A 24,934-nucleotide genomic window follows, 5' to 3' on the forward strand; every position below is an offset into this window, starting at 1 on the left:
GCGTCCAACTATTAGGAACATGACCATCATTTAAATCTCGCGATTTGCGAATAAACAAACGTCCACTGTGTTGCTTGAGGCAACGAGGGCAACACCCACGTAGATGACATTATCCGGGGTTGATGTCCTGCCCTCTTGTTTCAAGCATCTCCCTGCGCGTCGCTTCGAACCTCGGACATTCGAAGACCACATGCTCAGGTGCCTCCTCGGCATTTTCACACTGGCACCGATGAAGATACTTCCTGAAGCTGCCGTGGCCCGATAGGAGCTGTGACAGGCGAAAGTTTACAGGTTTGGGATGAGCAGGCAGGTCCACCTTCTCTTCTCCGTATTGTCCCTTTCCTGCTGCCACCTCGCCTTCGAATCGATTGTCACCATCTTTCTCACGTTTCGGTACACGCTCGCGATTCGTACGGCCATCAGCCGAAACGTCCTTTTCAGCTTTTCGCGGTTACTCTTGGTTTTCAGCGCTGCACCCCAGGCAGGAACTCTATATCGTAGTATCGATGACGAAACATTAGATAACACACGTCTTGTGCTGCTTCTCGAACCGTGGACTCGCTCTCCGACCTGACCAAAACAACTTCGTCTTGAGGTGAGCTATTTGCGGCTTGACCCCGTTCATATAGTTCTCGATCGCGTCTGTTGTCTCCGTTACAGACATCTCCCTTTCTACAAGTGTCTCACCCATCACCGTTTGTGACACGTAGTCAGCGAAAACCACGATTTTCACATTTCTGGAGAGCCACACTGTTAAGACCTTATCGTATATCCCGTATATCGAGAATGCAGCCTTGAGCAACGCCAGCTGTGACTCGCTTTGACTTCTGCCCTTCGTTCGTCTCATACAGCAGCACTCTGATCTGGAAGTAGGTCTTCAGGATCCAGCATAGATAGCCAGGGTTCCTCATTCTGCAGCGATGGCTCCCCTGCTAGCGCTGTTCATTGCTTTCCTCACTGCTATCGTGACCACAGCGCAGTATCGATCTTCTATTCGCTTCCGTTTGGACGCCTTCTCCGAGCACTGTCCGAATTGCATCCACTGTTGATGCTCCTTTGCGGAATCCGAACTGCATCTTGGACAGTCCGTGCTCGCTCGCCATACACTTCACCAGTCCATTTAGGAAGATTCTTTCCAGGAGTTTTCAGAGTGTATGCAGAAAACATATAGGCCTATATGAGGCCGGATCGCCCGGTGGCTTCCCTGGCTATGCCAGAACCACCAGCTTCTCTACTTTCCACATTTCAGGGTAGTGCCGTCATTTAGACAATTCTGCAGAACCATCCTGAACATGTCCGGGTAAGCTAGGAACGCAGGCGTTTGATATTCCTTCCGGACCGGGAGCTTCTTTGATTTCAGTAGCTTCAAAGCTTCTGCGATCGTCCGCGTTTACTCCTTCTACTCTGCCGGACGGTGTCGGTTCTTCAACGATTATCTTCAGCTTACTCGAGCACATTTCGGCTGGCGTCGACGGGCCCTTCATTTTCGTCGGCACAGCTCATTGTGTCAATCTGACATATTACACTTGATCTTTTAGTTGTAAAGCGGCCCTAGCTTCCTGAAGCGCTGTCTTGCGCACCTCTCTGTCCGGCTCCGATGCTGCTCTCTAATCCCCTCTTCTGGTTCTGAGATAAGCAGCGCGTAGCGTACTGACCGTCTCGTTCCACCAGTAAGCTGAACGCAGACTATTTCGTGGCTTCAACTTTCGCGGGGTTTGTTGCGCTATAAGCCATCATAATGCTTCTAGTTAGATCAGCTGCAGCAACGTTCCCTGTCTGACGTCGATGATGCACTCCTTCTTGTCTCTTCGAATTGTGCTAACGGAACCTTCATTGCACACGGCTAACTTCACTTGAGCTTCCTGCAGGATACACACTCTTGTGTTGGTTACTTTACTGCTCCACTCCACAGCCCAAGCATTGAAACCACCAGCAATGACTACCGGCTTTCGGCCGATCAACTGCTCAGTTAATTGCTCCAGCATTAAGCTGAACTGCTCCTTTGTCCACCTTGGAGGCACGTAACAGCTGCACACGAAGAAGTTGTTGATTTTGGCGATCACAAAGCCTTCGTATGAGTGTTCTACCACTTCTTGAATGGGGGATCTGCCCATAACTTGTATTGCAGCCGTTGCCGATTAATTCGCCACTAATACCATTATCAAGGGGGTCTTGATACGACTCTGCAACCAAAGCGACGTCACACATTGTTTCTGTCGTAGACTACCACAACAGTTTTTCGCAAGATGACCCGTCACCTCGCAATTCCAGCACATATCCGGGCCTATGTAAGCCCCTGCGAGATGTCCAAAACTCAATCACTTGAAGCATTTCTCCGCTTGTTCATTCACTCTAAATGGACGTCTCACCCATCCAACCTTAACTTTGCCTACCTAAAGCGCCTTGTCGGTTACCGGAAAACGAATCATCGCTTTCTGAGCTCCTCCGTAGACCTTCTTTAACCGGAACATTATTTTCACCTCGCCCAGGTTGCGTTGCTGCTTAAGTGCAGCTCTCAACTCGTCTTCCGCCGTGATCTCATCGAGGTCCTTGCCACCAATCATCTTTTGTGAGCTTAAGGCTTTCTGCCTCTTTACCCAGTGATTTGTCAATACTCTCCTACATAGTCGAGTTGTTAATCGTGAGATCCTGCTTCAACTCGAAGAGCATCTCACCTTTTTGTGTACGCCTGGTTCTTATGACGTTTTCCCCTTAAATCCCTCAACTCTGGAACCCCTCTACCTTCTTGAGGAGCGCTGCATACGTCGTCGCGTTATTGGCTTTGACGAGTACGAGGGAGAAGCCCCTTTGGCGCCTTCTGACAAACCGGGGGTTTTCCTCGCTTCCTTCTGCTTTTGATTTTTCTTGTTCGACCTACAACGGTACTCCAGCTTTCTCCCGGTTGAGTTGCGTCATTCTTTTCGGCATTAAAAGCGTACTCGCATGTCTGTCTCTTGGGACCGCTTGGTCCTCCGGATCTTAGCGAGGTTCCTTCTTTTGAGTCAGGAAAACTGGCGTGTTCTCTAGAAAAACTCTAGAAGAAGAATTTCGGAGAAAAAAAAACAGAGTTTTGACAACGTATGCAATACGTTGTTACGGCATTGTATAGCAACGCGTTCATTGTTATGAGAATAGACAGTGTTCGATAGGTTTCGTTTTTTGACAGCTAAACCCGAATCCAATCGATACAAAATGTGGTCTCTGCAGTTCTCTTTCTAGAGTTTTTCAAGTGTTCTCTACTCCAATCTGCTTCTCTTTCCCCTGTTGCGGGGGGGGGGGGGGGGGTTAGGAAGATAGTAACCTTAGCTGACGCCAATGCTCGCTCAGCTACATTAGCCCTCAGCGTTGCCTTGTTATACTCCTTCACGGAAAACTGTGGTGCTTTCCGGATTCTTGGAACCATCTCCTTAATGTGCTTATGGTGGTGGTGGTGATGACCTCACCAAAGCACCTCTGGCGAACGAATTCGCCGTGCCTACTCTATATGCTGCTTGTTGGGTCCCAACTTCGCGCTGCTATCTCTACTGGTTGTACGCAAAGGCGTTGTTTACTTATATAAAGGCTCGCACAGAATAAAGCCAAATCTACCAATCGAACATGTCACCGGCTACCTATCGTGCAAAGTAAACAAACATACTTCTTTAGCAATGCCCTCATGCGTGCTCGCAAGGGGAGTATTCTTATTGGCAGGAAAAATATTACAATAATAGGAGTGAAAAACTATTTCTTTATATATTTACCTTTTCTCATTTCTTATATTGCTTACAAAAATCAGAAGTTAACAAGAACGTGATGAATGCATATTTTAATTGATTCACCGAACCTCTACAGTGCCATTGAACGACTATCAGCCTTATTTTCCCTTCTTTGTATAGTTGATAAATTCACAAACGGAACGTTACTAAACACTCTATTATCTAATTGCGAATATTATGACATTCTTCTTCAAAGATATTTATGGTAAGTGATTTCATGAGTGTTGCCAGGTTTGATGAAACGTTTTCATTACAAGTGACGAGACTCGTGACGTCCCGAAATATTCTCTACAGCGCGATAAAAAACAAATACGGCTTTGCGCCGCTTTGGTTTCTAGGCTTCGGTTATGCGTCTAAGCCGCATCGAAATGGTACTCCTTAAACAGAGGTTCCTGAAGGGTATCGGATGGTTACAGGAACCCAGTAAAGTTCAACCGTAAAGAAGCCGGAAAGCTGGTTCTAATTCGTTTTCCGGCACCAGTAACAAAAGCGATTCTAACTAGTAGCTCCAGCACCCCGTTGAATTCTAACGATTTCACCACCTGGGCGCCAGTTTGACGATATGAAATGAACTTTGTTTACTTTCGACAAGTTTTGATTCGAGCCAACAACGTCCAGCCCTCTTAAGAATGTATCCTGCAATATGGTACACTAGATTACGTTCTGAGTTATCGAACACGCTATCGTAAAAAATCTTCAGAATACTCCAACTCCACAAGATTCACCCGAAAAAAGGAAGACATTTTAGACCAAGACTATATTTGGTACCACCTGGTTTACTTTTTCCTCCATCTGTTCATTATACTCTTTTTGATCTGATCTGATTTGATTTGTTTGATTTACGGATGCCTTCGGTTAAGTTCATTAACCATTTTATATCGTCCAACTTATAAGATGATGAAGGAATTTCAAATATGAACTATGATAAAGAAAGCAACTTCAAGTTATCTTTAAATTGAAGAGCAGTTGGACGTTATTCAAACAATGTTCTTGCAATAAATTTACACTAAAATATCAAGTCTAGACAAACATATGATTACGGTCTAAAAGCCAACTGTCAAAATCCACTTTGAATGGAAATTCCAGACAAACCGTTACTAGCCGAACACAGTTCACAACAGTTTATGAAAGAGAAAACTTTTCTTTTTCGTTTACTACCAACATGTGTGATTGGCGTGTTACGGTTTGTCCGGAATTTCCATTCAAGGTGGATTTTAACAGTTGGCTTTTAGGCCGTAATCATATATTTGTCGAGAAGTAATAATTAATTTCATTTTCTAATAAAGAATGATTCAGTAAATTAGCATTAAATGTGAAATGCGTGGAACAAAATGATTTGTTAAATAACATTAAAAAAAATAAAAATCAACACATAGCCAACCCTAGTTACTGTAAAAGTCTTGTTTTGGTATTATAGTATAACATTTGACTTCACTGCAAATGGTTATTATTGTTCTGTCACAGTGACATGGTTTCCGCTTAAATAACCTGAAAAATCCGCTTAAAATAACCTGAGTCCTGCGTTGACTCAAATTCTTTGAATAAATTTAAACAAGTTATTCATTGATTAAATATCTTTCAATAAATCAGATGAAATAATGTTTGAAATGGTTTTCGCTGGGATGTTCCGTTTGCCACGATAAAGTTGCTTAATTTTTCATTCAGTATGAATTTATTTTGTGATTTGATCAAAGTCACTCAACGTTACAGCAAATATTCCGGTTGCCAGTAAAAAAATAAATAGTCTGTATTCCACGCAGTGTTGCGCATTCCTCTGTACGGGACTCTATATTGTATACAGACTCTAGTTGTACGTAGTCGCCTCTTGTGATCCCATGATTACCTATGCAAGCGAGGAGTCATGTTGACACTATCCTTCATGGGGAGTAGTGCTCAGAGCCAGTTCGGCGTAAAATCGGGAACAGGGCCGGCGGAAAGCGTGGGTAGTATGGGTAGTACTACCCACTCGAAAATAACCGAGTGGGTAATTACCCGCTCGAAATTTTGAACCATTTAAAAAAAATTAGATGCACAACGCATGTATCTCGCACTACACACATTTGTTAACATCGATGTACCACAATTCCATTTGCATAAACGAACGTGATTTAATGTGAATGTAATGTAAGCGTGTGCATTGCGAAAAGGGAAACAATCCTTACTAATGGACCCCTCACCCTATGCTTTCTACCCACTCGGGCGTAAAGTGTTTCGCCGCCCCTGATCGGGAATGGTCCATCCGAACCTAGTGCCGCCAACTATTGATGACGAGTTTTGAACGTAGCCGGAGACCTGCTCAGATTTTAACGGAAGGCAGCTGTTTTGTTAGCCCAATTACCATTTCAAGTCGGTGTCATCCTTCCTTACTCAGGGAGTAGAACAGTATGCCCTGTCAGCCCAAAGTCACCGTCCAATTCGTGATCCGTGTCCTGTCCGTTGACGTTCGCCATGGACAGTATGCCGTTATCAGGATGTTACTGGTGTTGATCATGATGGGCCGGTAGGGCGTTATTATTGCTGTGATTTTTGATTACTGGAATCTTAGAATCTTGGGAGAAGCGGCACAGACTCGCTTCGTCGGAGTTGATTTCAGAGTTATGGCTTTTTTAGAGGTTTAGCAGAGCCCAATGCTGCCCGGGGACACCACACAATCGCCAGTGGTATTACGGATGTTAGATTTTGTTAGTAGGGAAGAAAGTGGGGTGTGGTTGTGGGATGATTTACATACGTATTAGATGCAATTGTTTGATTTTTATATATAGATGTGTTAAGTTGGATGGATCTTACCAGATGCTATCTAGACATTCCGATTCAAGACTTCAAATACAAACAGAAATATCCTACAAAACGCGAAAAAAATATGAAACTGAACAGAATCATTTGTTTCCTTTCTTTCAGCTCTCATCCAGCCAGATCCAGTCCCAGGTTCAGCAGCAATCCTCCGCCGGCATCTCGTCGGTGTCCTCCGCGCTAGCAGCCGCCGGTGGTCCCTCCTCCACGGCGCTCGCCTCCGCCGTGATAGCCGTCGGAGGAAGTGGGAACCTTTTGTCCTCCAGTCCGCAGCAGCAGCAAACACCACCGGACACACCTCGTTTTCCACCGGCCATATCGGTTCAACGTCTAGCACCGCAAGTGCAACGCCAAATCCGCGAAACGCAGGAACTGATCAAGGATTCCTGTTCGCAGCTGTATGCCACCAACTACGGCAGCCCCGGGCCACCTCCGATGGCACCGCTGAGAAGCAACGCGGCTGCCGCGGCCAATGCCGTTGCGGCGGCTCGAGCAGCGGCCGTGGCTGCTGCTTCAGCCGCTCGACGACCACCACCGCCACCCTCGTTGGACACCCAGTATTCGCAGGAACTTTCGTGATATCTAGACAAGTAGTGAATCCATTATAGCGTTAGCAATTATTATTATTATTACTATCATCAACTATTCATTCGTTACGACTCGGTTTAGATGATTTGTTGAGTCCATCTAGCAACTGATGGACTATATGTGTTTCATCTGTAGCTCTTGTAGAAAACATCCCCGAATTCTAACCCAATGGCGCATCGCAGAAATTGAACGTTCGAACGCTCCTTCTTTGGTGATATAGCAAAAGACAACTATGAAAATAAGGCGAATGGGACGTGGCAAACAATTTAATTTTAAGTGTTCATGTTCGGCATTTGATTCCGGTGGCAAATCAATTGAAAAAGTGGAAATATGTGGAAAAAATTTAAATAAATAGTGATTTATTATTATTTTAATATTTTTATACAAGTTCCAACTGAGTACAAAACACTACCAAGACGAAATCGGAAACTAAATTGTTGTCAAACTAGAAAACTCAAATCATCATATTCCACTCCAACTTTTTTTTCTTAAACATTGTTCAACAACTTCCAGCGATAGCACCGTCATTTGACACACCACAAGAAGCTTACACATTTACTGGTCCTTCTCGTTATGTGACACCGCTTTTCTCCACGGTACCCTCAATGGGTGAAACGCTGTGCCGATTTCCCATAAGAACCACTTTCATTCCATGAGGATTTATGTTTGGTCTAGGTTCGCCTATTCTCTGCGTAGCTTATCGCATGGCAAACATTCCCTCGTGTCAGCCACACAACGAACCGGCTGATGGCACCACACTGTTGTCCAGTTTTTGCGGTATATCTTTCAATTCATGACGTTGAGTAGTTTAATTCCTATTAATGAGGACGCATGAGGTATGTGTGTTTAATTTAAGCTCATTCAGTGGGCTTGAATAGTTACAGTTCAGTAAAATTTTACCGCTATCTAAAACAGCAGACCATTCTGTAAGCAATCCTGTAAACCTATTTTATAGCCGAACTCTTCGCAAAAAAAAACAAAAGCTCCAAGGCAAATTCATAAAATGTATAAAAATCTGTTTAGTCAGTAAACTTTTTATCTCTTTTTCAGATCAATTCCAATTGACTAAAATGAGGAATTGCTGACAAATTTAAAGAACTACCATTTCTAAAAAGGCTAACTATACGTTTGACTTTATGACAAGTGAGTTTTGTATCGAATTTTTTCGCAGAGTGCTGATACTTTTGACACGATTTTTGAGATTTTAGTCACGAGTAGTGTGATTTATTTTCATGATTTTAAGATCTTAGTCACGATTTTCGTAATTTATATGCACGTTATCGTGATATTTTATTCTTGAGCTCACCTTAGAATTTGACACGTGGAGTAATGTTTAATTACTATCGCACTTTTTACTCGGAGTAACGTAACAATTTGAACAGGATCATAAAAGTGTGACTGATTTGCCGTATCTTGTTTGGTGAATTATGTCATGAACACGAATTGTGGCTTTAATTTATTTTTGGTGCTCAGCGTTTTCTTTTTCTGTCCGGACATCATATTAAACCTTGTAGAATGAATACGATATTCGAGGTCGTAATAGTTTTCTTATACAGGTCGGACTCGATTATCCGGGGATTTGAAAAAAATCTCACCCCGGATAATCGAATCACCCGGATAATCGAATCAATCTTTTTTTTTGCGTTGTTCACTTCGCTTATAATTTAAGTTCATTCGTGGAGAAATTGGAAATAAAATGACCAGGGCAAATTTTCCTATTACGGTAAATGTACCTATTTTGGCCCTAGTCGAGTTTTCAGACTTTCAGGGTGTGATTTGCATTTTCAGTTGGTATTCATTTATTATTCATATTGGTAACGAGTTAACGATATGTATCAGTTGTTTATAGCTATTTGTACAAGAATTCTAAGATAAACTTTTTAATAAGGTGTGTCTTTTGCAATACAAGTCAAACTCGATTACCAAGGGCTTAGATTTTCCGAGGTAACTGATTCGATTACTCGAATACCAGAAAAAATAAAGTTAGTAAGTAAACTGGGGGTCGTCTGTTTCTTGGCTCCAGTTTAATTTACGTGGAGTGTCACATAGCACAGCTAACATGTCTAGTCATTCTAATTAGAAGAGTGCGTGTTGCGCACCCACAAAGAGATCCTTGTCCTTATAGCATCATTTAGTTGACCAATACTGGATTGTCAGGTAATAACTACGCGTGTAGTCTTCGCAAACTGTCCCACTCATACTTGTCACTAGCGAAGGACTACCAGGTTCCCGGGCGCCTCAGCAAGAAGTACTGCTGGCGCCTTACTTGACGTTGTGTAAACTAAAAGTTATAGTCATATAGAAACATGGTTGTTCATCAACCAGAAGGGCTCGAACGGGTTAAAGATTCTATTGGAATTCTGAGCAGAAATCACTTATTGAAGGAGATAATGGGAGAAGAGCAATATTGTTTGTGTCAAAGTCCACTGGAACTCAAAGCAGGATATTCATCAAAACATTACATCGGATTTCAATGATGATAGAACTATGATTCTATCAGTATCCGGAATAAAGCATAATCTTCAGCAGAATTCTACCTTGAGAAAGATTCCACTAGACATTTAAGAAGCTTTTCTCTAGAACCCTGCATCAAAATTTAGAGAAAAACCGTAGAAATACGGATAAATATTGAATCGAAGTTCTGAAATAGATTCCATTGGGATGCTAAGAAATCTTCTATCAGAATCTTGAAAAACATCCCAAACAGAATCCTGAGAAGCATGTCATCATTATCCCAAGAGATAGCCAGAAACCGACCGAGCAATGTAGGTATAATGACGTTTTATGTGGCCGACAGTAACCAATGTATTACGAGAAAAATGTACTTTCAGTGCCAAATTAAAAAGTTGCATATTTGGCAATATTGACATTAAAAACTTTTCATTTTTTTTTGGAATCCCTAAACAAATATTAAAAAAAATATCTCGCTGATTAATTCTAGTGCAAACAGTACCAGAGATATAATCCGAAGAAAAACATTTTTTTAAACAATTTGTTGAAATTAACCGTTATGTGTCCAACAAAAAACACCTATAACAGGCCAACGAGGGTACTAGGGTACCCACAAATTAAAATACTCATAACTATGGCTTTCTTTAACCAATTTTGACACTTTTAGATGTTTTAGATTCAGGAACTCGTCCACTTCTGTAACATTGAACCCAATGAATGGATTTGGTTATTGGTAATCCGTATTTTCCGGAGTAATGTTCCAGTATTAGGGTATGATTTGTAAATTTAAATAATGCCCTAGCAAAATGAGTATCAAAACTCTTCAAATTGTCTCAGAAGTCTGTTATTTATTGTTGCGGGATCCTATGGTAGTTTTAAAAATGGAATTGGAATGGAATGGCCATTCACGGCCCTACGGGAGCCTGCTCCGGAATGTCTGTTTCGGGGTGAAATCACCAAATGGTTCCAATACCACGAGGTACAGCCTATTGATGCTATGCCAAGAATTTTGATACCCATATTGCTAGTATTCCATTGAAATTCACAAATAGTATCCAAGCACTGGAACATGCTTCCGGAAATCCGGATTCCCGGGAACCGGTTGGAATAACCCGATTCGTTTTTACCAAGTCTAAAAGTGGATGAGTATCCTCTAATCCAAAACACCCAAAAACATCAAAATCGGTTGGAAATTACCTTAGTTATTGGCATTTCAGTTTTGGGGGTACCCGGTATCCACGTCGGCCTGTGACATAGTAAAAAATTCAGGAGCCCCTCCTCACTCCCTTCTTACTATATCAAAAACATTATTATCCCAAAAGCTTGACTTAGTGAAGTTGTAAGATGTCACAAAGTTTCAATTTCCAGCTACGGATAAAACATCGGAATTTCATTATTTGTAACCTCTAAAAAGGCATCCGGGTACCGCGTCGGACACATAACGGTTAAGAGTATTCCCATGGACTGAAGGGCTGTTTAAACGACACAACAATTTAGGTTATTATATTATCTCTGAATGAACAATTTCTTCAAAACTGGTTCCAATCCATGATGGTCGATTCCAAGTTTTGTTTTTTAGGTCACTTTGCGCGGAATAACCCATATATAAGCTATTTTTGAGGAAGGTTAAAATTTGAGAGGAGGTAACCCTAGACCCCCCAATTGCCCGAAAAAAAGTTCTATTGACTGCAATGATCGAATTAGTACTATAATAAGATATTATAGTTGAAATTTGATTTTTTTCAAAACACCCCGATAATCGAATCATTTTCCCCGGATAATCGAATCACGGATAATCGAATCCCCGGATAATCGAATCCCCGGATAATCGAGTCCGACCTGTATCTCACTTATTAGTGCATAGAAATTGATGAAAATGGAACTAAAAGATAGTACATTAATACACTTAGCAAATCAATGCACAATTATTCGATATAATTGAATCAACGCAATAATATTCATATTCCCCGATCATGTTAAATATTCCATGATGAAATGTGTTCGCAGTGGATATTTCACTTGTTCAACGGGAGTGTAAACGCGATGGTGGAAGGAATTGATGCGGAGTGGTGAATATAAATGTCATCGCTGTTCACGGTGAACGTTCGCCTTCGAATACCAGATTGCATTCTGACAAACTGTAAACTGTAAATCGCTGTTCACTGATGAAACTGTTCACGACGTTGTCCACCGTGAACAATGGAAGGTATTCAACACTTTTTTTTTTTTATTCATTTCGTTTATTTGATAGGCACAAATGCGTTAGCTTGGCGGTGCCAAATTCTTTTGTTTTTACATTTTGGATATTTTAAAACTAGGAGGTTACAATGGCGAAATATTTTTTTTTTTTAAAGAAAATTTTTACAGCTATCTTAAGACTAGAAATAAGATTCTATATACAAGAGAGGGAGCAAAAGATTATTTTTTTAAAACAAGGAATTCAATAGTAATAGTTTTTTAGGAAATATTTACAGTTATCTTAAAACTAACAATGTAGTTTGTACACAAAAGGGGGAACAAATGTTTATGAGAAAATTCACCGGTGTTTTAAAACTAGGGATACAATTCTATTTACAAGATGGGGGACAATAGTTTTAACAAAGAGGTAAAATTACAACTATCTTAAAACTAGGAATACAGAATACAAATTTGAACTTTTTTAGCGGAGACTTATGCTTGGTCAAGATATTCAGAGGGGGCTGTAGAAGCAGTTGTATCAAGGACAGGGGAGAGAAAGCGTAGATGGTGACCGGGAGAGAAGAGCAAAACTTGCAACTTTCGGGCAAACGGGAGATCAGCGAAACAAATTAGCGCCTCAGTCTAGTAGGTCGGATTGGCGGATGGTATTCTTCGGACCCGCGAGGAATCCTTCAAAAGTCATCGGACCTCGAGTCGCTCTCGCTTCAGTTTCCGTAGTGGTAAGTGCGACGGCGGTTACATAGTTGCAGTCTGGAGCTGATCGGTCCCAAAAGGCAGGAGAAAACTTCTAAAACGAGAAATAAAAAGAGAGGGGCTAAATTGGGATATTTATCGTTTTTATGAAAGTATAAATAAGGGACATATAGGGAAAATCACGATTTGCCAGCATATCTCGGACTGGGACATTGGGTGGTCTACCTCGGGCCCGAAGGGAATCCTTTAACTGAGACCTGGCGTCCAAATACCCGGCGCATACCCAGACAACGTGCTCGATGTCGTGATAGCCCTCGTCACAAGCGCACAGACTACTCTCCGCAAGCCCAATACGCCGCAAATGCGCATCCAAGGTGTAGTGGTTGGACATAAGTCGGGACATTACACGAATAAAATCCCGACCCACATCCATCCCCCTGAACCAAGGCTTCGTTGATACCTTTGGGATAATGGAATGTAGCCATCGTCCAAGTTCACCATTGCTCCACGAGGTTTGCCAACTGCTGAGTGTCCTCTGACGACAAATACTAAAAAATTCGTTGAAGCAGATTGGTCTTTCATATATGTCACCATTTAATGCGCCCACCTTTGCTAATGAGTCGGCCTTTTCATTGCCCGGAATAGAGCAATGAGAGGGGACCCAAACAAAGGTAATTTGATAAGATTTTTCAGATAACGTACACAAGGACTCCCGTATCTTCCCCAGGAAATATGGGAATTGCTTTTTGGGCTTCATCGCACGAAGAGCCTCGATGGAGCTGAGGCTGTCCGAAATGATGAAGTAGTGATCTGTGGGCAGAGTGTCGATGATCCCAAGGGTGTACTGAATTGCAGCTAACTCTGCGACGTAAACTGAAGCGGGATCATTGAGCTTGAATGAAGCGGTGATAGTATTGTTGAAGATACCGAAGCCAGTGGACCCATCGAGATTTGATCCGTCAGTGTAGAACATTTTGTCACAGTCGACTTCTCGGAATTTATTATAAAATATATTGGGGATTACTTGCGGGCGTATATGGTCCGGGATTCCACGAATCTCTTCCTTCATGGATGTGTCGAAGAATACAGTAGAATCAGAAGTATCTAGGAAACGAACACGGTTGGGAGTATATGAAGAAGGGTTAATGCTCTGTGCCATGTAGTCGAAGTACAAGACCATAAATCGGGTTTGAGAATTAAGCTCGACGAGCCTCTCGAAGTTTTCAATCACCAACGGGTTCAGAATGTCGCATCGGATGAGCAATCGATATGAGAGTTCCCAAAATCGATTTTTTAGCGGAAGAACGCCCGCCAGCACTTCGAGACTCATCGTATGGGTCGAGTGCATGCAACCCAAGGCAATGCGCAAGCAACGATACTGGATTCTCTCCAGTTTGATGAAGTGTATGTTCGCAGCGGAGCGGAAACTGAAACACCCGTACTCCATCACCGACAATATCGTTGTTTGGTATAACCTGATCAGGTCTCCTGGGTGGGCACCCCACCATGTTCCAGTTATTGTTCGGAGAAAATTGATCCTTTGTTGGCATTTCTGTTTCAGATACCTAATGTGACATCCCCAGGTACCTTTAGAGTCGAACCATACCCCGAGATATTTAAATGTGAAAACCTGATTGATCGTTACACCCATTAATAGAAGCTGGAGTTGCGCCGGCTCACGCTTCCTAGAAAAAACAACCAACTCAGTTTTCTCCGTGGAGAACTCAATACCCAGCTGAAGAGCCCAAGCAGACAAATTGTCCAAGGTATTTTGTAATGGTCCTTGCAAGTCGGCAGCTTTGGGCCCTGTGACAGAGACCACGCCGTCGTCTGCAAGTTGCCTTAGCGTGCATGAATTGGCAAGACAATCGTCAATGTCATTCACGTAGAAATTGTAGGGCAGGGGACTTAGACATGAGCCCTGGGGAAGACCCATGTAGCTAAATCGCGATGTTGTTAAATCGCCATGCGAAAAGTGCATGTGCTTTTCAGACAACAGGTTTAGCAAAAAGTTATTTAAAATTGGCGAAAGACCATGCTGGTGCAGCTTCTCTGACAGAGTGTTGATAGAAACTGAGTCAAAAGCCCCCTTAATATCCAAGAAGACTGATGCCATCTGCTCTTTGTTAGCATAGGCCATTTGGATTTCTGTAGAAAGTAACGCAAGGCAATCGTTCGTCCCTTTGCCTTTGCGGAAGCCAAATTGTGTATCTGACAGTAAGCCATTTGCTTCAACCCAATTGTCGAGGCGAAACAAGATCATTTTCTCGAACAACTTCCGAATACAGGACAGCATTGCAATCGGCCGATACGAGTTGTGGTCAGAGGCTGGTTTTCCTGGTTTTTGGATGGCGATGACCTTCACTTGCCTCCATTCATAAGGGACAATGTTACCCTCAAGAAACTTGTTAAATAAATTCAACAAGCGCCTTTTTGCAGTGTCAGGCAGATTCTTCAGCAAGTTGAATTTGATTCTGTCTAACCCTGGGGCGTTATTGTTGCACGATAAGAGAGCAAGTGAGAACTCCACCATCGAAAACGGTGTTTCGTTCGCGGTATCGGGAGGAGACGCGGCGCGGCACGTTTTCTGTACCGGGACAGAGTCCGGACAGATCTTCTTGGCGAAAGCGAATATCCAACGGTTTGAATATTCCACGTTCTCGTTGGTACTATTACGGTTACGCATACGTCGAGCCGTACCCCAAAGAGTGCTCATCGCTGTTTCGCTCGTTAACCCGTCGACGAACCGGCGCCAATAACTGCGTTTTTTGGCTTTCATTAGACTCTTCATTCGCCTTTCTAACGACGCGTACTGTAGATAGCTAGCGGGTAACCCGTCTTCCCGGAAGGCCTTATATGCAGTGGACTTTTCCGCGTACAGCTCTGAGCACTCTTTATCCCACCACAGGGTGGGAGACCGTCCATGGGTATTCGCGCTGGGTACTGGTTTAGTCTGAGCTTGATTCGCACTGTCGAGAATCAAGCCAGCCAAAAACCTGTACTCTTCCTCCGGAGGAAGTTCTTGAGTGGATTCGATTTTAACGGATATCGCGGTCGCGTAACTCTTCCAATCAATGTTCCGTGTTAGGTCATACGAGACATTGATTGTTTCCGATGGTCTTGAACCGTTAGCAATTGAAATCACGATAGGCAAATGATCGCTACCGTGGGGATCAGGGATCACCTTCCACATGCAATCTAACTGTAGCGATGTCGAGCAAAGCGACAAATCCAACGCGCTTGCGCGTGCTGGTGGTGTAGGAATCCGCGTCATTTCTCCCGTGTTTAAGATGGTCATGTTGAAATTATCGCAAAGATCTTGGATTAATGTTGATCTATTATCATCATGAAGACAGCCCCATACCGTACCGTGCGAGTTAAAGTCTCCCAGAACTAGCCGCGGTGCCGGTAAGGATTCCGTGATATTACAAAGCGTTCGGTGCCCTACCGAGGCTCTAGGAGGAATGTAGATGGAAGCAATGCAAAGGTGGATACGATCGCTGCAAGGAGGGGCCATTTAGCAGTCAACTGTTTCAAAAATGTTTGCACCATAGGGAGAAAATGTATCAGAATGCTTTTAAGAGGATCAGTAACATTGAAAGCTGTGAAAATTAAGTCCACTATGTCAGAAAATTTCATTAGTCCGCTACTGGACTGAGTGTTTGTTTGAAAAAAGGGAACACTTGGGGTTTTTGGTGTCCCTGGAAGTGGTGGATACTCCTTGTTAGAATTAAAATTTCCAAGTCCTGGAGCAAATTGCTTCGGCTTTAGTGCATCACTTCCGTTGGATTTATTGATTGTAGTTGGCGCACTCTGAGTGGACGACACCTTGGCACCCTTACGAGGCAATCTAGGGGAAGCTTGATTTTTCCTCTTCCTGGACTCCCCTGGGTTAACCAAAGATGTTCCCTCTTGTGGGTCGTCAGATTCTTGCTCAACGCCAGCCAAAAGAGCAAAGGAATTTTCGGAAGGGACAGATGGCGAAGCATTCTTAAGAATTTCGAGAGATGAAACTTATATTCAGGGGAAAGGGATCTAAGAAGTAGCGACAGATCGGGGGAAAGGGAAATGAGAAAAAAAAAAGATACTTAGCTTATATAGCGGCTTGTCCGGTTATTGAACTATTCACTTCACCAACCTAGGCACCGGCGAACAAAGCCTGCCGCAAACAATGACTGGCCTTCACAATGTATATATTTATATTGATCTACTCTATGCACAGCACAAGAAAACGATCTGCTTCGATCGAGAGTTCAGACGATTGTGAATATTCAACACTTGTTCACTTTCATTTTCACGTAGAGTCTAAATAGTGCTTTATTTATAGCCAGTGAAAATGCGACGATCAACGAAATCAATGGGTAGTGGTGAATATAAATTTCATCTCTGTTCATGATAAATGTTCGCCTCCGAAAATCAGATACAGCATGCAGCATTCTGATAAACTGTATTACACCAAAACGAACAGCACACCCGAGCAGCACCGCTTTTTGATTAGCAGTTTCTACAACAAAACTTGTTGAAAAGAAGCGTACATTAACCATTATTCAACTGATTTAGCAACTGAAAAAGCGCACCAGCAAAAGTTTAAGGTTATGCAACAATAGGGTTGCCACCCCTCCGGGTTTGACCCGGATACTCCGGTTTTTGGGAGCGATCTCCGGGTTTTACATCAATTTCTCCAAGTTTGGTGGGAAGAACCATAGGTTAATTTTTTTGGACTTGATTGATTCTTTACAAAATATTCAAATAGTCTAAGTTAACTATTTCTCTAGTTCAGATTTATTTTGCCCGACTAACCCTTCGTTTCAAGGTAGCGAAGATGAGTTCACCAAATATTGCTAATTTCTTTCACAATGCAATGAAAATGAAAAACAAACAAAATTACTACAAATTAACCTTCCGGCAGTCGCGCTAGTGCACTGAGTGCACTCTGCTCTGAAAATCTAGCGAAATCGTCTTAGAGTACCAGCGGCTGCTCGTTCGGTAGGCCATATGCGCGACTTCCGTCGTCGTCAAAGTCGTTCAAAATGGTGTAAAAGGTTATTTTGCTGCAATTTTACCAAATCATTTCACTCATAGTGGTGCTTATCACCAGCTAGACTAAGGTCTGGCAGATTTGTTCTAATCCAACTGACTAGGTCAACATCAAACATCTTCCGGTGTTGTTGCTACTCCGGCAGCGATCGTTAACTGGGCTAGGGAGGTGAGTTTTGCCCCTTTGTTGCGAAATGAAAATTTGTTGGTGATGAATAACCGACACCACATAGTGTGATGCCGCAGCTCTGCCTCCTTTGCTCTCCTTTTCTTTTAGTTGTGGAGGAGAGCAATGCTCGTTCGACTTATCCTCCACAGTGAGAGTAGCTGGTGCTTTTGTATTTTTGGGTCGGGGAAGTGAAATACTACACCACATTAAACCGATAAAACCGTTCTCAAACGTGAAAAATTTACAGCTTTACTTTAACGTAGTAATAAAAAGCGATTAAAGTGCACTAAAATGTCGAGCAATCGCTTTGATTTTAATTTCTGTCTCGTTTCACTCAAAATCAACCACCCCCCAGATCAGTGAAAATCTCCGGGTCAAAGCCTCTCCAGAGGTGGCAACCCTATGCAACAAACCGCGGCCATTACATGTTGCAAGTGTTGCTTGGGCAGTTTGAAAGTGTGATGAATCAAAAGTGTGATCAAAAAGGCAACTCCTTTGACTTGATAGATGTTTGACATTGAAACGTCTTCTTTTTTATCAGTGCACGGAACTACCCTGGCGCACATCAATCGAAAAACCCATCTGAAACACATACATACGTCTGGGACGGGATGTGCAGATACAAAAAAAACCTAACGTCAAATACAGCTAGGGGGAACTGTCAAATACAGCCATTTCATTTAAAATATGTAAGTGACTATGCAAGACGAAAGATAAAATAAACAAAAAAAGAAAAAGAAAATATCTGTACGCAGGTCCCGTTCCAGATGTACGTATAGAATATTCACCATTTCAAGTACTGAAAGTGAATGTGAGTTAGTTTTGCTATTGGCATTTTTCTTTTCTGATAAATATTATTTGTGTGTTATATTAGCACGTTATTTTTGTGCCGATTGCTGAAGAAAAAACAGACTCATATGTTTTGTTCGACGACCAAGATATTTTTTGAACTAGTGAAACTCTAACCAAAAGTTTTTTTTGATCATTTGCTTAGTGTTATAAAAAGAAGTAAATCGATCGAAAAAGTTTACGAAGTGAATTCATTCTATTTTGTGATTCAACATTGAACGGCACCGAAATGTTCGCCACATTTTTTTTTGCTCAGTTTTCAAGAAAGATTACTAAAATCGGTTGTCGGCACCCAAACATGGTCGGTTGTCGGCACCTCGTTTTCGTGGCAAATGCCGAGTTTTCTATACTCTAATCAATATGGGAATTTTCAAAACGGGCTTGACGAGATCGATCTTTGACACTAGATTGAAAACCAAGATGGCGACTTCCAGTTTAGCGTTTTTGACAATTTACGCTGGGTAGCACTGTATACAACACATTGTCACAACCAGGGGGACAGCGTTGTCGAACTTGATCCGACTTAAATAGGTGCAGGCACTCCTGGTGGGACGAGGAATTGACTCAAAACAATCGATCAGGCTGCCATCTGATTTTGCCAAACGGTTGACACGATTCAGTTCCACAGCTCATAAACCCTTTCTATATCCAAATTTAACCAGTTTCCCTTATAATTTTAAAACATAGAAACCTAATTCAGTCTTTAATCAATTTTATTCTACATAATTTTCACAAAAATTTGTTCGAACATTTACACAAAACTTGCCGAGATACACGCTTGTTTATATTTTTTTCAGAAAATTTGGTAGGGGAGCAGGTTTACTCCTTTTGGGCTTCCCTACCGATTCACAGACGACCAGGGCAAAACAACCGATATTTTCTCATTCCTACCGAAAACTACCGATTTTCATTGATTTTTGGCACATGAGTCGAATTTGGTCTGAAATCTCAAGCGTTAGGGTACTGGGTGAATGGTTCAATATTTAAAATCCAAATCTTTTTTCAATTTATTCCAACGGTCATTTGTTGTTTCCGCCTTTTCAGTATTTTACAACTCTATGTCAACACTACGTTTTTGGGACAAAAAGATGGATAGGTAATGTCAGAGACATAACCGAAGTGAAGTGGAATACACTTAGACTGGTAATTCGAATGCTGTAATTTTTACTATCTTCTGCATGGTTGCATTAAATTCAGCTATCTAGTATTTCTGTTATTTATATATATGCATTACCTACACGTACATCACTTGCGATGCGTTTATGCAAATGAAGTTTCGGTCCTACCTCGAAACTTGCAAACCTCCGCCCAAGACACATGTGTGGCAAAATTCAACAGCTAGGTTTGTTAAAATGATGATAACCGACAACAAATTTAATACCAGAACATTACTTTTAACAGAGCATTTCACTTGTAGAGTAGTGAAATGAAAATCCCGTTTCACGTTTCCCAGTTTGCCCAGTATCAAACCATCAACAGAAACTTATATCAGTATTCAACAAACCATCATAATATCCTTCAAATCATCAATCGCAGCCACACTACCGTTTGCTAGAAGAAAACTAATAAAAGAGCATATTTCTTTGCAGTGCACTCTGGAGCGCGCGCCGTGGTGAATTTATTTGAGAACGCCACACACAATTGAAAGAGCTAGAGAGCGCGATCTCTCGAACCCAAACATCCCATCGCCTTGAAATTCGTTTATTTGGCTCCGAAAGATAGAGCGTTCTGTTGTTTTCTATGGTCTGTGATCATTGTATGCATAAAATTGGCGCGCCTGTACATCATTGAAATGATGCCTGGTGGCAGTCATGGAATATATTGTTTCGAGCTGACGGAATATAGCAACCACTATGAGGTCAAAAAGCAAACTGACGATTTTTTTCTTATGTGCTGCTTTTATATGTGTGTCGCGGTTCATTGGATGGCAAAGAGACGGTCCTAGCAACGCTCGCTGCTTGGTTGAATTGTTCGGACCAATCAGCACTGATAATTACCACTTCCACAAAATACATTATTTTTGTTATTTATAATAATAGTACATTTTACGGAATCAAATACAACATACGTGCACATAATTCCGATCAGATAGTGCAAAAATATAGCGATTTCTATCAGTACAACATAAGTTATTCGGATTTGAAAACTGGGAAAATATTTCAGCAGAAACTTTGAAGCGGGACCCCTATATTGAAACGTTAGAAGTATCCTACTTCAAAACACGGCCTACCGTTATCTACCGATGAACTTATAGTGGGTTTACCGATATTAACGAATTCTATCTGGCCACCCTGATTGGTATGCTAATGTCCTTATATTGTACAATTGGAGCAACGTTTTGAACAAAAAACAAAAGTGTATCGACAACCGACCACATTCCCCTACACTCAAGCTTAAAATAAGAATATTTGAAGATTTAATATTCAAAAATGTGAATAGTGTACGCAAAGACAAACAGACATAACACTTAATCGAATTATCTCTAAGAAACCTCGTCATGATATACTACTATGCTATCTGGTGGAAGATTTGCCTACCATTATATTTTCCAAAGCAGTAACTCTGCTGTAGTTATTTTCATGTGTAATAGTTTTGCTACAGGTTCTTTGAAATATTCGGTTTTGCTTTCGGGATTAAGTTCCATACAACCGTTTTCCAACACAATCTTTGAAGCATGTTCCATTTATTTTTGTTATCCAGTTGCGATTGAGTTATTTGCAGTGGAATCGTTGTCACTTGCAGTCTGATACTCGGGTTCCAGTACCTCTATATCGAAATATTTTGCATTGGTAGCAATCGTGGCAGTCACGAAAAGCCTGCAGAAAATGCACTGTATGATACATAATTATTGATTTGCTGTCGTTTTATCTTGCCGATTGCATAGAGTTTCTGATATCACTCGCTGTAAAATGATCTGAGCAAATCTTCAGATTACTCACATCTTGTACTACACCTGCGTCAAATTTTCTTGGACAGCTCTTCGGAACAGCAAATATCTACCCATTGCTGGCATCTGCCAAAATAAGTTTGACATTAGAATAATAGTTATGTTTTGACGATAGAAATACTTACTTTCCATTATCCTTAGGAAATGAGAAAAATGAGGTTTTGCGCCTCGTCCAATTTTTGTTGTTGTGTGTCGAAATGTGTAGTGCACCCAAAATTGTGGAAAAGTAGACGTCATGAAATGGAAATACTAGCGCTACGAACGGATGATTGGCCTACTACTGAATATTCGAAATCGCCGTTTATACGAGTACGAGAAAAGCGTTCATGAGTATTATGTCTGCTTGTCTGTGGTGTACGTGTAGGTTAAGGTACACAATCGTCCGATTTAATCACATTTAAACAACCCATCAAAGCGTAACGAATATAAGTTCACTTTTAGCACCAATTAGCTCTCATTTCGAGCTTATACAACTTTCTGCGAGATTGTTTTCTACCGGTTCTGAAAGAAAAATTTAAAAATATGCTACAGTACCCCTCTTTTGCAGAGAAAGTCTGTTTCCACCTTGAAGGAAATTAGTTGTCTTCCACATTACTTTCAGTATTTTCTACGAATATGGTCAGTTTTCCTAAAAAATGTAAAAATTATATAAACTTTGGAAAATTTTCTACTAATTTGACAATTCATACGCAAAACATCCCAGTTAAACTCATTCCGGAACCGGTTCGGATTTCTGAATGGAGTCAGTATGGATTCCAAATCAAATGCAACAACCGATTCCGACTCAGAATCGGTTGGTGCATTTGAGTTGGAATCTATACTGACTCCATTCAGGATTCCGAATCAAATCCCGAATGTTTTGCGTATAACTCATCTTAAAATGGATGATAATAAAATGCAGCATACAAAAGACGTAGTCACGACTAAAACACTCCCGCATGTTTCATGTAAATTGCTTTAATTTTCTAAAAAACTTTTTCGTATACAAAACCAAAAATATCGATCAACTATCGGCTTGGTTTAGCGTGTGAGCCCGATGATAAAATAAATATAAATCCCTAATCATCTAATCTGCAGCAGTGACAAAATGGCACCAGACAGCCTGGTAATAGCAATCATAGCAGGCCATCCTGTCAAAGATGCCTCCACACCAATAATGTGGGATCGAACCCTTTTTGATGCCTCTGGTCCGGCATTTGCTGTACGTACATATACACTATTTTACCGACCACTGCACTGACGCTGATGGAGGAACACATTTCAGCAAGCGAGCGGAATTTCCATGCACATATTGGTGGTTTTTTCAGCCAGCTCAGTGGTGAACTGACGTGGTCAAACCTTTTAACTAGCCGAATAAATTGCTGGCGGATACAGCCGCTGCGGTTAGCCAGGTATCGCTCGTACTGTTATGGAGTGTAAATTGCATCTAATATCTACTTCTACCACTATTGTTGATGTTGATACGTTGTATGATATTGGAGGGTCTACCACAATCCATCGGTGAGATTATTCGTCGTCGTCTAGTCAATTACAACCGCGGCTTTTAGCACTATTTAGACTCTCTGTGAAAATTAACAGGAACATGTGTTGAATACCTTTCTTTATCCACGATGGACATAGGATAACGTGAACAGTTGCAACTGAGAACAACGATTTCAGGTTCAACTGGCAGTTTACAGATTGTCAGAATGCAATTCGGTATTCGGAGGCGCGAAAGTTCACCATGAACAGCAATGACATTTGTATTCACCACTCCGCATCACACTCCCGATGAACAATGGAAATATCCACTGTGAACATATTTCACTGTGGAATATTTCCCTAGTAACAATTGGGGTTTTATGGTAGTTTTATAGTCACACATAAAACTAAGATTGCACTTGTAACGTGCTATAAAACTTCAATTGTTACTTGGGTTAGCACTATTTAGACTCTCCGTGAAAATGAACGTGAACATGTGTTGTTCATCGTTCAAGGTGGACAGTTTCATCCGCGAACAACGATTTCAGGTTCAACTGGCAGTTTACAGATTGTCAAAATGTAATCTGGTATTGGCGAACGTTCACCGTGAACAGCGATGGCAATTTATATTCACCACTCCGCATCAATTCCGCCCATCGTCGCGTTTACACTCCCGATGATCAAGTGAATTATTCACTACGAGCATATTTCAACATGGAATGTTTAAAATGATCGGGAAATATGAGTATTTTGCTTTGATTCAATTATATTGCATAATTGTGCATGGATTCGCTATGTATATTAAATTATTATAGCTTAGTTCCATTTTCATAAACTTCTGTGCGATAATATGTGAGACATTGCAGACTAAGGATTACTCCGCCATTTTTGGATCAGAGCAAGCTTCGCGACAAGTAGGTACATTGATAGTAGATTGCAATTCCCTCATTTGCGTATGTAGCGATAATATGCACAAAAATAGTATTGATATTTCATTAAAAATGCAATTATTCCGTTTCATTTTGTTCTTTTAACGGACAATATTGTGTAATAGTACGAACAAAAGATAATGAAAAACTGGAAAACGATCTTTAACAATAATGAGAAAACATCTGAAATATTTTTGTTCCATGTGGCACGTCTGTTCCTCGGTGCTCGAATTCCTAACAAAATACAAGAACAAGGTGCTAATTAACGATGCTGAATCCTTCTGGATAACGACTAGACACGTCAATCGTTTGTGGTTTACCATTTATCTGTCAGTATCATTCCAATCGAGCACGAGGCCTGTCAATGTCATTCCAACCGAGCAGAAGACTTGTCAAATGGTGCAATCTGATGAATGAATTTTGGAAAGTATTGTGATAGTGAGTTAAAATATTTTGAATAAATTGCTGAATCGAATCTCTAAGGCAAGTAAAACATATAACTTATCATCACGGTGCCTTCTAAAAGTTGCTTCAACCATTGCAGCTATCCGTAATGTTGTAATTTTCTGGTAAACCACAGAACCGGACCCATTGCGCACGAAGGTCGTAGTTTACCAGGAAGCGAAAAAAACAATATTTTTAAACCCGGCGGTAGTTTTATTGGTACAAATCTTTACAACAGCACTTCATGATAAAAAAATGATCGACGTTGCAACTCTTCGGTAACTGTACACGGATACGAAAAACTACCAAAAGTTGAGCTCTTTTGACTCAATCCCGGGGTGTCGTGGAATAAGGTAAAATTAGGTAAACCGTGTTGAAGATAGTTTCCCTTTAACCACGGCAAAAACCACAACTCATTGGCAGGTTTTTTATACTCAACCTTGAGTTAAATATGCCTGAATTTAAGCTGAATCTACCTAATTTTGAGTATACCTCAAACAACTAAAAAGTACCTTATTCCTTAGTCGAATCTCTCTCTCTTTGTTTTTGACAACACTAATAAGTGCGAAAGCGACGCAAGACTCAAAACTACCTAAATGTAAGTTAAAAGAACTTATTCTGC

General features: G+C 41.4%; 1 protein-coding gene across 2 annotated transcripts in view; it reads left to right on the forward strand.

The window, feature by feature from the left end:
- The window catches only part of LOC131694310 (putative uncharacterized protein DDB_G0271606), a 356,903-nt gene extending 349,423 nt beyond the window's left edge, over positions 1–7,480 (forward strand). For both annotated transcript variants that reach the window (XM_058982943.1, XM_058982944.1), the window contains exon 7: positions 6,654–7,480. In XM_058982943.1, coding sequence (XP_058838926.1) covers positions 6,654–7,124 — 471 coding nt within the window. In that variant the 3' untranslated portion in view covers positions 7,125–7,480. The remainder of the gene's footprint in view (positions 1–6,653) is intronic.
- Positions 7,481–24,934: the final 17,454 nt, after the last annotated feature.

Source organism: Topomyia yanbarensis, chromosome 3, assembly GCF_030247195.1.
Source record: "Topomyia yanbarensis strain Yona2022 chromosome 3, ASM3024719v1, whole genome shotgun sequence".
NCBI classification, from domain to species: Eukaryota; Metazoa; Arthropoda; class Insecta; order Diptera; family Culicidae; genus Topomyia; species Topomyia yanbarensis.